At 41.8% G+C, this 13,860-nt stretch overlaps 1 protein-coding gene across 3 annotated transcripts in view; it reads left to right on the top strand.

Moving 5' to 3' along the window:
• Window positions 1–343: 343 nt before the first annotated feature.
• The window catches only part of ZCCHC7 (zinc finger CCHC-type containing 7), a 122,145-nt gene continuing 108,628 nt past the window's right edge, over window positions 344–13,860 (top strand). The window contains exons 1-2 of one of the 3 annotated variants that reach the window (XM_083420097.1): window positions 344–502; window positions 7,571–8,271. In XM_083420097.1, the coding sequence (XP_083276223.1) occupies window positions 7,590–8,271 (682 nt within the window). In that variant the 5' untranslated portion in view covers window positions 344–502; window positions 7,571–7,589. Of the gene's footprint in view, window positions 690–7,570; window positions 8,272–13,860 lie in introns of all 3 variants that reach the window. The other 2 variants (XM_083420098.1, XM_083420096.1) reach the window with 2 other exon arrangements.

Raw genomic sequence — 13,860 nt, forward strand, 5'->3', positions numbered from 1 at the left:
GGGGGCAGAAAGAGCCGTTTACTCTTGCTGGCTGCAGGAGCTCTTTTCTGCTGCTGCAGCCGCCATCTTGCCTCGCCGGAAGTCCGCTAAGAGGAATTTTCTTAAAGCGACAACTCTGGCTTCGCTCCAAACCCCCAAGCGCTCCCTTCCCGCCCCTTTTCACGATCCCTGTCGCGCCCCCGCCCCTCTTTTTCACCGCCCAGCCGCCCAGCCCTTCTCCTCCGGCCGCTTCCCTTCACAAACAAGCGCGCCGCCACCTCCGCCCTCCCACCCCGCCAGCGGCCTCAAGCCAGTGACCCGCGTGTGAGAGAGACGGGGCACCAGCGCGCCTGCGCTCCGGCCTCCGTGGCAAGCGGGCGCGCAGGCGCGGCCATGAGCGTCCCGCCCCCTCTTTTGCCTCAGCGGGCGGAAGCGCAGCCCGACGCGAGGGGCGGGAGGAGGAGGTCGTTGGAGGCGCCTGTTCCGGTCGCGAGGGGCTTCCTGGTCGCAGCAGGCAGCGCTAGTGAGTAACGTGCGCGAGGGAGCGAGCTCGAGGACTAGGCGGCCTTGACCCCCCGGCCAGGCCCGGCCAGCTGTTGGCGCGCCCGCTTTCCCCTCGCCCCGCCTCACTCCCGCGCCGACCTTACCCAACTCTCCTCTCCTCAGGTTGCCCAAATTTCATCCTTCTGGCGGGAATAACGCTCGTGTGGGTGTGTGGGTGTTTTCTTACGTTTTTACTTTTGGTTCTCTGTGGGGGGTGGGGAGCACTCTGCTCATGCTCGAAGGCGTCGGCGTCCTTAACCTCTCCCTCCTGCTTCCCGTCAGGAGGTCAAAGCATTGATGAGCCACAGCCTCCCTCAAACTTGGGTCCAACCAGATGTTGTTGGACTACAACTCCCATCCCCGAACGCTGGTCCTACTCGCAAGGGTTGATGGGAGTTGTAGTCCCAGCCACAACACCTGGGGACCCAAGTTTGAGAGAGGCTGTAGGAAGAGATACCATATCGCAGCATTTGTTGTGTCTTGTTTGCCTGTTGCGAGTTTAAGCTTTGCTCTGTTCAGAGAAAATGTATTTTTCACATGCCTGGGATGTTGGGATGCTTGAGAAAAACTATTTGCAGTCCTGTTCAGCTTCAGAGTGTGGAAAGATTGTGTTGGCCACCCCCTCTCTTCCAACACAGCATAGTTGGCAACTGATCTTGGGCAAGGGGAGCGGGGAGTAGTGCCATGAGGCAGAGCTGTAGCTACGGAGGGGGTGGGGGGCTAGCCAAGTTTCTTGCCCTGGGTGAAGCCTCCATAGGGGCGCCAAATGTGTGTTGGGTGTGTGTGTGCCAAACACGGTCTTTAGTCCTGGTGAAATAAAGCCTAGTTTCGCCTATTCGTGAAGATACTTAGTTCTACAGAGGCATATATGAAACATTTATGAAATTAGGAGTACAGAAATATTTTGGTATCTTGAACACATGCCACATTAGTTATTGGCCAGGCTTTCTGTAACCAAGATGTTTGAACTGTGCTAGTGCTAGGTGTTATAAAGGTGAAGGTACCCCTGCCCGTACGGGCCAGTCTTGACAGACTCTAGGGTTGTGCGCCCATCTCACTCAAGAGGCCGGGGGCCAGCGCTGTCCGGAGACACTTCCGGGTCACGTGGCCAGCGTGACCTCGCTGCTCTGGCGAGCCAGAGCCGCACACGGAAACGCCATTTACCTTCCCGCTAGTAAGTGGTCCCTATTTATCTACTTGCACCCGGGAGTGCTTTCGAACTGCTAGGTTGGCAGGCGCTGGGACCGAACAACGGGAGCGCACCCCGCCGCGGGGATTCGAACCGCCGACCTTTCGATCGGCAAGCCCTAGGCGCTGAGGCTTTTACCCACAGCGCCACCCGCGTCCCTGGCGCTAGGTATTATATGGGTGTACAAAATATAAGAAGAGCCGAGTAGCCTCAGCCACAGTGCTATGTAGTCATTGCACTTGCAAACTAGATTCCTATGAAAAGCCAAGAAGTAAGACATGAGCGCAGCAGTACTATCCACACTTGTATACCACTGGTATTTGGAGGCTCATTGCCTCTGGTAGTGGAGGGTAGAAACTCAGCTATTGTGGTTTGTAGCCATTTGATAGCCCGATCCTCCTGGAATTTGTCTAATCCTCATTTACACCCATCCATTTAAAAAGCCATGGTGGCCACAACTATATCTTATGGAAGCAAATGCCATAATTGAACTATACACTGTGTGGAGAAGTACTTTCTATTGTGTAACCTGAATCAAGCTTCATTGAATGTCCACAAGTTCAAATATTATGTGAGGGAGCAGAGGGGGGAAAATCTCTCTCCATTTTTCCACACTGTTCACAGTTGTATACACCTCTATCACATGGCTTCTTACTTGCCTTTTCTGTAAATTAGAAAGTCCAATATGTTGTTTCCTCAATTCAAGGCGAGTTGCTCTGACCCATTGATCACTTTGGTTGACCTTTTCTGAACTTTTCAAGCCCCACAATTTCCTTTTTAAGGGGAGGCAACGAGAACTTTACACAGTATTCAGAATATGCTCATGCCATAGATTTGTGTAATGGTATTATGATACCGGCAGTTTTATTTTCAGTTCCATTCCCAATGAACCCTAGCATGGAATTCTCCTTTTTCACAGCTGCCATCTGCTGAGACTGAGTTGACTTCATTGAACTATCCACTACAATCACAATGTCTCGTTCCTGATCAGTCACTGCTAATTTAGAGCACATGAGTATATATGAGAAATTAAGGTGTGTGTCCCCCCACCGTCATTCATCCCTTTACACCAACTTACACTGAATTACGTTTGCCATCTTACTCTCTGTTCACTCAGTTTGGAGAGAACCTTCTGGAACGTTTCACAATCGTGTTTTGTTTTAACCCCCTGGACAATTTGGTGACTTGGCTACTTCGTTGTTCACCCCTAACTCTTAAGTAATTTATGAAGATGCTAAAAAACACATCCCAGTACTGATCTTTGGGGAACTCATTCTATCTCTTTATTGGGAGAACTGTCCATTCCGTTTCCTGTTTCTTAAGCAGTTACTGATCCACAGTAAGATCTTTGTCAAAAGCTTTTGGAAAGTTTTAAGTAAGCAGTGTCAATTGGATCACCTCTATCTATATGCTTGTTGACATTCTCGAGTCTAAAAGTTTAATGACACCGGACTTGCCCTTGCTGAAGCCATTCTGGTTCTGGTTCAGAAAGACTTGTTCTTCTGTACTCTATACTTGTTAATTCTACCAGTTTCCTCAGAACAAACATTAAGCTAACTAGCCATTAATTTCCAGAATCCCGCTTGAATCTGTTTTTCAAAATTGATGTTGCATTGGCTGCTTTCCAGTCATCAGGTATGGAGGATGATCTTGGGGAAAGGTTACATATTTTTGTTAGAAGACCAGCAATTTCACATTTGAGTTCTCTGAGAACTCTCAGGTGGATGTCATATGGCAATTTGTCAGTTTTTATTTTTTCTGTTAGGCCTAGAGAACGTCATCTCTTACCACCCCTTTCTTCCTCAGTTCCTCAGACTCCTATCCTGTGAATATTAGTTCAGGTTCACAGTTCTACCCTATATATTCTGCTGCAGAGACAGTTGCAACAAATTCATTCAGCTTCTCTGTAATCTTCTTCAGTACACATTTGATTCTCTTATCATCCAGAAGTCCAGCTGCCTCTCTAGCTGGTCTCCTGCTACAAATGTCTTTGAAGAGTTTTTGTTGGTGGTGTTTGTTTATAGCATTGTTCTTCTCAAATTATTTTTTAACATCCCGTTGGCATTTCTTTTGCCAAAGTTTGTGTTCCATTTTGTTCTCCTGTTATAAAACCCACAGAATAACACTTTTATATAGCATATTTCAAATATTCATGGTGCTTCGTGCACAATAATAATCCCTACAGTAGCCCTGCTAGGTGAGCCAGTATTATTATCCCCATGTTGTAGGGTGAATGAGAAAAAGTGGTTTGCTGAAGTCTGCCATTGGTTGGAATTAAATTAGTAGAGTCTTGTTTATGAAAAGTATGCCACAATACATTGGCTGCATGGTGGTGCGTCACTATAAGCCATAAACCGTGGCTTACCATGAGTGAGCAGTGTGCAAATGAATACTGCTGAATAGCTTCCATTTTGCCTTCATTTTGCTGGGAGCAACAAAACATGAACCTTGCCTTTATGTGTGAACCAGTGCTCCTGGTTTGCTCCTCCCAAACTGTTTGGTGAACCAAGAACAAGCCTTGGTTGAACATCAGAAACAGATGCTAGTTACCATGTCACACTAAGTCAAGGCTCGTGATTTGTTGGTCCTTGCTTAATGAAGAGAGGTGCAAAATGAGAGTGATTCTGTAGAATGCAGTAGTTGACTGTTCACAGCAAGCTGCAGTTCATGGATTACCATGGCATATAAATTTGGCCAACAGGTTGGTACTGGATTCTTTGGGGGTTTTTTTTTTTTTTAAATACAATTTGTCATTGTAATAAGATACATATTTTGTCCATCTTTCAACTGGAGGTGGGAAGGCCCGGGGTGGTAGGAAACAATGGAAAAATGGGGGGGGGGATGCCCCAATTTTTCTGTTTCTCCTCTAATTTGTTCTTAAAAATAAAAAGCCCAGACAAATTTTGAATCATGAATTTTCTCTTGGTTTTTCCAGTTTCCCTCTCACCTCAGGTCCTTTGCATCTCTCAGATAGGGTTATTGCTTTTTAGCTTGGCATATTGCAGTTAGTCCAACCATTTACCAGGTCCTTGGAGAAAAACAAGAGCTTATTGTGATCAGACTATATTATAATTACAGACATGGTGACATCATTTTAATTGTTTTAACTATTCAATACAGAGTTGGAAAGCTGGTAATTAATGGTGGATATAGTTAAAGCAGGCTTTGGCAAACATTTCAATCCAATGCACTTGCACTTGCTGTTGCTTTTTGTTCCTTAAAAATATTGCTATTTTCACCTGGATTTGGAGCTTCTTGCCTCCCTGAAACCTGGTTGGTGCCTGCAGTATTAACATTCAGATGGCAGCCCAATATTTTGTTTTTTACATTTCCTTTGGCGATTGTTACCTATGTTCAGCTGAGAGATGGCTTATATATTTTGATTTTTATGTATTTTTGTGATTCTGTTGATAATAACATTTTATTTCCTCACAGTTTGATTGTTAGTCACCCTGAGATCTTTCACAAAATAGAATAGAGTGGAACAGAAACAGCTTGATTAAGTTTGTCTAGTAAAAATTTCTTATTTCCTTGTTTTTAAGAAGGTTATAGCCCCAGGCACTTTCCTGGCTACTTCAGGTAGGATTCTGAAAGACACCCCCCCCCCCCGAAACGCTGATGATCTGCTGCTAGTCAGTGTCTATAGTACTTAGCTAGATAGCCTTATCCCAAGTCATATCGCTGGTCTATGTTACTGTTTGTGAGTTGTGACTGGCAGGTGAAACACAGATTGCTTTCCCCCAGTATGTGCCAAGATTTTCTCTAGGCATCAGACTTCTTTATATTTTTCTCTGAGTGTAAATCTTCTCTGTTCTTAAAAACTCTATTCGTGTGCTTTACTGAGGAGCCGGGGAACTCTTTAAATAGTATACCCTATCGCAGGTAATTCCTTGTCTCCATCTTACATTGGTTCACAGATGTTGTGTTGCATCTGTGTAGCATGGCAATATGGCTTGACTTGATAGCCTTGAGTCAACAACCACCCCTTCATCGTCTGCTTTGTATGAAGGGGTGGTTATTAAGTTATGTCCTGTGAGAAATATCCCCACAGTCTAAGGCTCGTATGAATGAGCTCAAAGTGTGGAAAATTAAGCCCCTCACAGCATGCATTGTGTTCTTTTAACTCCAAGGCTTCTACTGTTACCATGCCAGGGCCTGTTAGCTTTACTTAAGATATGAAAGTGGTCCCTGGCTTACTAATGTTGTGTCAGTTTATGGATTTTGTTTGCTATGGAATGAGAAAAGTGCTTTCTATTAGGGGGTATGAGTGATGTTATAAAAATGCCCAGCCAATAATTTTTTGTCAAGTGCCTCAGATCTACACAAAGTGAAAAGGGAGAACAAGCCCTGTCTGCAGGCTTACATGCTGAAGTATTGCCACACAGCTGAAATTATGGTGCTATCATTTAATATTTTACCATTCTTCCCAGCTCTATGTATTTATATTTACTACTTTAATTGTAAAAAATCAGTTTCTGTGGAAATTCTTTTGATATTTTCACTGACTGCAAACAGGGTGGTGAAGTAAGCATGATTATTTTGTGTTATCTTTGGGTTACTGCCAGCTACACATCATCTGGGTTCTGTTGGTTTGAATCTTATTTATTTATTTATTTATTTATTTATTTATTTTATTGAATTTATATACCGCCCTACTATACCTGGAGGTCTCAGGGCGTTTCACAGAGTAAAATCAATATATAAAACCACAAAATACGTAATCGAAGTAAAAACAATCCAATAGCCCCCACCCCCTTCTGAATTTATAATGTTGGCAATTGAACTGCATCTTTTAGAAGTAAGTGGAAGAAAAGCAACTTCGTTGATCACCAACCCATATGTCTTGTAATAGCCATTTCTTTATTCCCTGGGCTAGCTGCCTCCAGTTCCCTTCTTGCCCTTGGAGGAAGACAGAGCATTCAGACAGTCAATGTGCCACTTTCCTGTGGCAAGTAGCATTTACCCTTTTGCAAGCATATATCTAGCAAAGTGTAAGGATGCCTGGTTGTGTGCCTAAATAACTTGTTCTGACTCTTTAAATCTGGGGCTGGAAGTGTGAACCATCCCTGGATGACTGTTTGCCAGCTACAGACACAGTGCACCTTTGTGTCACCTGTGTACATGCTCTCATTTTTATTTTTTGAATCTAACCAACCATTTGAATCTAACCAACCATTTCATGGTGTCCAATTGCAGACCTGTGTTGTGATGGCAACAAAGAGGTAGTGTTTCTCTTTTTCTCCCTCCTTTGCTTCAGTGAAATTATGTCCATATGTGTTCTTCCAGGTGGTGAGGGTCTAACCCTAAGGTGAACCAAAGGCTGATCACTGCAATGTCTTGGCTATATTATTTGCTGATAAACTTGCTGACATTGGTCCGACTTGGACACAGCCATAGGGGCATAATTGAAATTGGAAGTGTTGGACTCAGTCCTCTTGGTGCAGTAGCTAGGATAATTCTGATCTGTTCTACCTTGAGGATGTTGTTCATCTTAGCTAGTGAAAACCTGTCAGTTGCAGCCGAGTAGACCCGTGGCCAGGGTTGTTAATGGTTCATTATTGGATGGTGAAATTCTTCCATTTCTGAAGGAAGAGTTCTTTCAACTGCTTTTAAAACAGCTTTCGTCAAATCTAATTGAGACAAGTTGGAGGTGACGCTGGTATAAAATTGAAAGTAGTTTGGAGGGAGATTGATTGGACTCCAGTAAACTCCTTAAAACATGCATAGGATTACACTGTTAAAGTGGTTGGCCTGAGGTTTTGTGCATTTTAAAAGTTGGTACTTGCATGTAAATGAAATCTTCATTTGGTATTGATTAGCATCATTCATTATTTTGGTTTGTCTTGTTTCTTTTGCTAGATGCAAAATACTTTCCACAATGCTTGGTGGATATGATGATATAGAAGCATTTGAAGATGATCTCTACTGTGAAGAGTCTTCTAGTGAAGAAAGTATTGATAGCGAAGTAGAATTTCACCTTTATAGCCAAGTCCATTATGCACAAGGCCATGACGATGCCATTGGAGAAGAAACTGAAGAACATGGATCTGGGCAAAAGCAGAGTTCAGTTAGTAAAGAGCAAAAAAACAACTTTATTATAATTTCAGACAGTGAAGTCACTCATGTTTCTGATAGTCCAGATGTTATCACCTTGTCAGACACCGAAGACAGCATTTACAGAAGCAGGCTCCAGAAGAGAACAACACCAGGAGCTCCAGTGCCAGGAAGAACACACAGTCTTGCAGAGCTCACCTCGCCAAAGCCCACTAGACATTCTTCTCAGATTACTCCAAATTCAAAGGGATGGACCACAGGAACTTCAAAAAAGCAGAAAAGGACTAGTGAAAAGTCTATCTCCTTTCATCGTGAAGGTGTTCGCATGATCCACAAGATCTTAGTAATAGAGGACAGCTCTGGTGATGAGAATGCGGATGATGTGAGAAGCGTTGCCTCTGAAAGTGATAATGTAGAGAGCTGGATGCTGCTGGGAGGTGCCAGAGATGACAAAGATGACAACATCCTCTTAAACCTCGAGGGCTGTGGAACATTAGCCAGTGAAGGTTAGTACTTTTTTTAGGATTATAACTCCAAATAGAGCTCAGAACTATGATGACGATCCGGCTGTTCTGATAGAAACAATGAGTGATATCCAGTTGTAACAGCACACTTGTGTAATGGGCATTTTGGTAGCAGAAGCCTCATTCTTAGCATAGCTGTTATCTGCTGAATATAAAAGTTCGTTTCAGGACAATTCCTAAAGTGTGTTATTGCTGTTTATTTTTATTTTTTTTAAAAAGCTTTCCTTATCACAGTTTATCATTCTAATACAGGTTACTTTCCAAAAGCTGGAGATTTGCTCAAAGTACACACTGATAACTTCATTATAAAGTATCTATTGTTTATTTATCACTTGCCAGGGTGTATGGAGTGTTAGGGGAGGCATAGTACCTCTGGTGGGGAACATGTTGTGCTCCTTCTGGGATAGTTTGTCCACCTTTGGTCCTCACTCTGCACTCAGTTCTCACCTGTGGCTCCTAGCAGCTGCCAGCATGAAACAGCAGTCATACCCTGGGAATGGCTTTGATTAGCTGGCTAAACTAGGTGAGGATAGCTGATGGGCGGATTGAGTGGAAGAGACCAATAGTGGGTCCAATGGTCAAGAAGGCAGGTTCTGCACATGCTGTAGAGGGAAGTGAGGGGCAAATGGTGCTTGTCAACCTGGGAAGGTAGCCCATCTAGGAGAAGGAATCCTAAACCTCTGTTTGGGGGAGATCATTGGGAATAGCAAAGGTCAAGGAGTAAACCCTACACAAATCTGGAGTGGAGTCCCTAAGATGGCTGGATGGTGCCTTATACACCTCCTTCTGGCAACTCCTGGCACCAAGTTGTTGGCAAATGTATTGCTCTGCTTTCCTTTGGACCACATCAGCAAGGCTGAGAGGGAGGTTTGTAATCTGGGCAGCCCAGGACACTGCCAAGGCTTGCGCTGCTAACATAGCAGCTTGATTTCACTCCCAGAGGCACATTCTGTTGTCTCTCGAGACAGACTGATGTCAACAGCAGTCACCAGCCAGCTTTATTCTTCCCATTCCCTTCCTTTGTTTACCATATAGCCCAGCCTGCCTCAGCCCAGTGCCCTTCAGATGCTTTAGAGACTACAGTTCACATCTGTCCCAGCCAGCACAACCCAGCCCCATTCTGAGTGAGGCTGAATGATTGTAATCCAAAGTATCTGAAGGTTGGGGAAGGCTGATCTAGCCTGATGACAAGTTCTGTAACTTGCACACTATTCTGTGACTTTTTGCTTGGCCTAATAAAGGTATTGCTCCAATATGGAACTGGAAATCCTTCCTGAAGTGTGTCTTTCATATGATGCACTCTCAGCTCCTGCTTTGAACACCCTGCAATTTATAACACAAGAGGAAGGGTAATCTGTGTACCTGTTGGTACTGAGTTATAATATTAAGTATATTTCAGATATTTGAGCTTTATTGTAAATTGCAAATGTGAACATTTCCTAATATTCAGAAGTCTTTTGATTTTGCTGGGAAGCAAATACCGAAGTGTGACTTCAGAAGACAGTTTTTCAGGTTTCCTGGTCCCAAGGTTTTAAGGGCTTTAAAAAAGCAAGACCACTCATTTAACTAACACCTTGGGACCAGGATACCTGGAACACTGTCTTCTTCTACATGCCTGTACCATATGAGCTTCAGAGGCCCTGCTCTGAGTGTCTGCACCAAATAAAATGAAGGGGATGGCTACCAGAGACAAAGACGTCTCAATGGTTGCATCCAGGCCATGCTATTCCCTCTTCAGAGAGGGTTGGTTGGCACCACCAACTTCCTGGTCAGTTTGGCCTCAGTTAAAGACTTTTTGAAATCTCTCAGGCATGAAAAAAATCTATGTTTAATGTTCTGAACCCCTGCTGCAGATTTTTGGTAGGATGTTTTTATTCTTTCTCCGTTTTTATCCTGCTGTTTTTATGTAAATGTTACGGTATGATATTGTATATTTACTTACATTTGCATGCTTTATTTGTGAGCTGCCCAGAGAACCATTTATTTTGTGATTAATTACATAAATACGGAGTAAATTCTTATTTCGAACTAAGGTTTTATATGTTTGAGCTATACATGTGTCAAGTTTCCCATGGCTTCTTTTCTGCCCAAGATGTTAGCCTTTGAAAAATAATGGCTGCAAGCCATGGCAATGATCCTAGGCAAACCTTGGGTTCACACATTCTCCCCTCTTCATTTGTCCTCCAGCGAGCCCTGAAGAGTTTAGAGGTTTTCACTCCTGCTTTCTGTTAACAATAGTTCAGCGTTGCATCCAAATCCTAAACTGTGGCTAATCTTAACTGTGGCTTGTTGAAATAAGCCAGCTCCATAACCTACTGTTCCAAGTGTGCTTCTTTGAAAAGAACCACTGTTAAGACTAACAGTTTGTTGTGTTCAGATGAAACAGGAAGCTGTGGTCAATCAAAGATTGAAGCAGATGTTTCCAAACTCTTCACGAGTTCTGGAAAAGAGAGTTCGCATTGTGCATGCCCAAGGTGCAGGCTCAAACTGGGATGGTTAATCTCTTACAGCAGTGAAAATACGTACCTCTCCTCTTATTAGGTGTAATTTTTTACCAAATCCCCACCCCCCCATTACTGTGCTGATCTTCACATTTTTAATATTGGGCAAAAACAGTTTCAGTGCACTAGCAGGCCTGTCCATCTTCATGCTGAAAGCTGCTACAACTTGTTTTTCTTTACAACTAATAGCATGGCTTTTGTAACATTCTCATTCCCTGATGGCATGCAGGAAGGAATATCTAAATCAGAGCTTTGCAAACTTTTCATGTTGGTGACACAATTTTTAAACATACCTCATTTCGTGACACAGTAATTCAGTTTTATTAACCCCTTTCCAGCCCTAGGAGGAGCACGGGGAGCGTTCACGTGACACACCTACAAACTGTAGCCAACACACTAATATGTCACAACGCACAGTTTGGAAAGCTCTAAATGTTTCCAGAATAGTCCCTAGTTTATTTCCTTCTCGCCCTCTCTCTGTTTGATTTGGGTATTAATTTATCAGCAATACGGTGAAATCCAGTTGTGTCAGTCTGCTAGTGAAACACACTTCTGATTGTTTGATGGGACTATTCTGCTCTCTCTTTCCTCCTAAAGCCCCCTTTGTGTTCTCAAAATGTTCTAGAATGTTGGGGGACCTTCCAGAGTAAATTTGGGTGTGTGCGCACAAGAGGGAGGAGAAATCCCATTGTGTAAGCAGAAATCCGTTGGTGTGACGTTGAGTCACACTGGATATATACCGGGTGCTACTGAATTGTGCTGCATTTTGCAGCAATTGCTCAGCAGATTGTATGCCTTATTAAAAGCTTTGGAACCTTTATTGCGGCTTTGGCTAGCATTTTAATAATTCTAGAAACTGATGCATTTAGATACTTCAACTAGTTTACATGACCTTTCCATGGTGTAGTCATTCTTGCTTTCCCAGTATTTTCTGACATCTACCTGCTAATTTGGAAAGTGGCTAGCTTTAAATCCTATCCAACATTAGTCTTGTTCCAGAAGTGATAAGTGACTAAACAAAAAAATATGTGATGTTTTCAGAATAACATTTTGCTCTAGATAAACCGTTTTTGTTGTTGAAATTTTCACAATTGCCCTGTTAAAATTAGGCAGTAACAACGGTCAGAATTTGTGATGGTTTGGATCACAGTGTACACTTTCTCCAGCCTAGATTTTGATGAAAGAAAGGGAGTGAAAAGAGAAATTTGAAGAGCAGAATGTGTAGGAAATGACTGGTCATGTAAGCAGATGTGCTTTAGAGTTATTTATGTTGTCTACTACATTACAAAATTGACAAAGTGTTTTTTTAAAAAAAAAATAGAATTGACTTTAAATATTACACTGTGTTTGGAACAGATTTGCTTTTTATCTAATGTTAATGCTATCTGTTCATATCACTATTTATGGAGACCTTTAATCATGAATTAATGAGAGGAACACACTCTTCTAAAAGGAAGGAAGGTTTTTAAAGATAGGCACTCATTTTTAATAAGCCCCTTTTATTGAACATAGCAGGCCCTACTGTGTATATGGTGGTGTTCAATACTTTTTTCCAAAAATAATGTTTGGGGCACTCTCATTTTCCTACTCATATTGAAATACTAACCCCTCAATGAGGCCAAACTTAGATTCACAAAATGTTTAGGGGTATGCGTACCCCTGCATCCCCCCAGGAAAAAAAAGCACTGGTGGTGTTTCTTCCACATGCAGTGTAGCTACTAGGCATACTCAGTGTTAGGGAAACTAAACGTTGATTCTGTAAGGTTTCACGTCATTAATGTTAACACTGGAACTTCAGGTGATGTTTTGGCAGTTCACTACCTATGTATGTAGCTGTTGGGGAAATAAATCTAAAATTTTGGCATTAGTCCTTGGTAAAGTTAAAAACCTTCTGCTGAACAGCTATTTTTTAAACAACAGCTTTTTACCAGTAAAGAGAGAAGCAGAAAACTGAACAAGCATGTTGGGAAAACAACATTTTAGTTCAAAATGATTTGTTTCCCTTACTGATCTTTTTGTTTCCTTGTGGTGGTAATCCGTTGTTTTTGATCCCTGAAAATTGTATCGACATCTAGTATAGAACTGATACTTTCTTAGTAATGTTTTGTAAATGTTTAATTTGATAGGAAATCATTCTATTGCTGTAGTAGAAAAATATATTTAAATACTATGTCTTTTAAACCTTGGGACTTTTTCAGAAAGCATCTATAATCTTTTATTAGGAATCTTTAAAACTGTTTTTCCATCTGACCAATAAAACTATTTTTTGCTTACATAGAAATTAGGTAAATTTTATGTAAGTTGACTTTATACTGAAATTGAACCATTCACGAAAAAATATTTTCAACAATAGGTGGTTAAAGCATTATTCCTAGAACAGAACTATTAAATGCTGCAGTTACCACTTACAGTAAGAATAGGAAAAGTAGCTATTTTAGTAATTTCTACCTTTGTGCTGTCAAAATGCTACACTTTCAGTTTACTGAGAGGCTGATCTTTGTCACAAAACATTTTTGATGCTTTTCAGGACGTTATTTTCATTGTGTTAAGGCAAAAATAAATGAAACCTGAATTTTCTTGTAAAATGGGGGCATTGTGCCTTGTGAGATAATATTTATTTGTACATCTTGAAGAAAATGTGTACTTTGCAGCATCACAGTGTGAAGGGTTGCGCGTAAGAGAACTTTAATCTTACATACGTGTAAAAACATTGGGCAAGATTTAAGCAGAAAACCGTTTTAGTAAGTATAGTTAAGATCTATTAGGAGCTCTAAAATATACAGGAAAGTTCATGTAATCATCCTACCATTAAAAAGCTGTACTCAATTCTTGCGGTGATTGTTACAGCTTTGTAATTCAGCATACACAGGTTGCATATGGCTGTTATTTTCAAAGATAGTTTTTTAATTATTATTATTCCACCATTTGATATTCCCTAAAATAGATGGGGTTTTCTTACTTTTAAGTCCATAGATTCAAAATGAAATCTTGATTTGACAATGTTAACATACATATTAAGATGATAAGTAAATTAAGTTACAATTTTCCAGAAGGATAGATTAAGTTAGTC

Source organism: Podarcis tiliguerta (assembly GCF_965153285.1).
Source record: "Podarcis tiliguerta genome assembly, chromosome: 17".
In the NCBI taxonomy this organism is placed as follows: domain Eukaryota; kingdom Metazoa; phylum Chordata; class Lepidosauria; order Squamata; family Lacertidae; genus Podarcis; species Podarcis tiliguerta.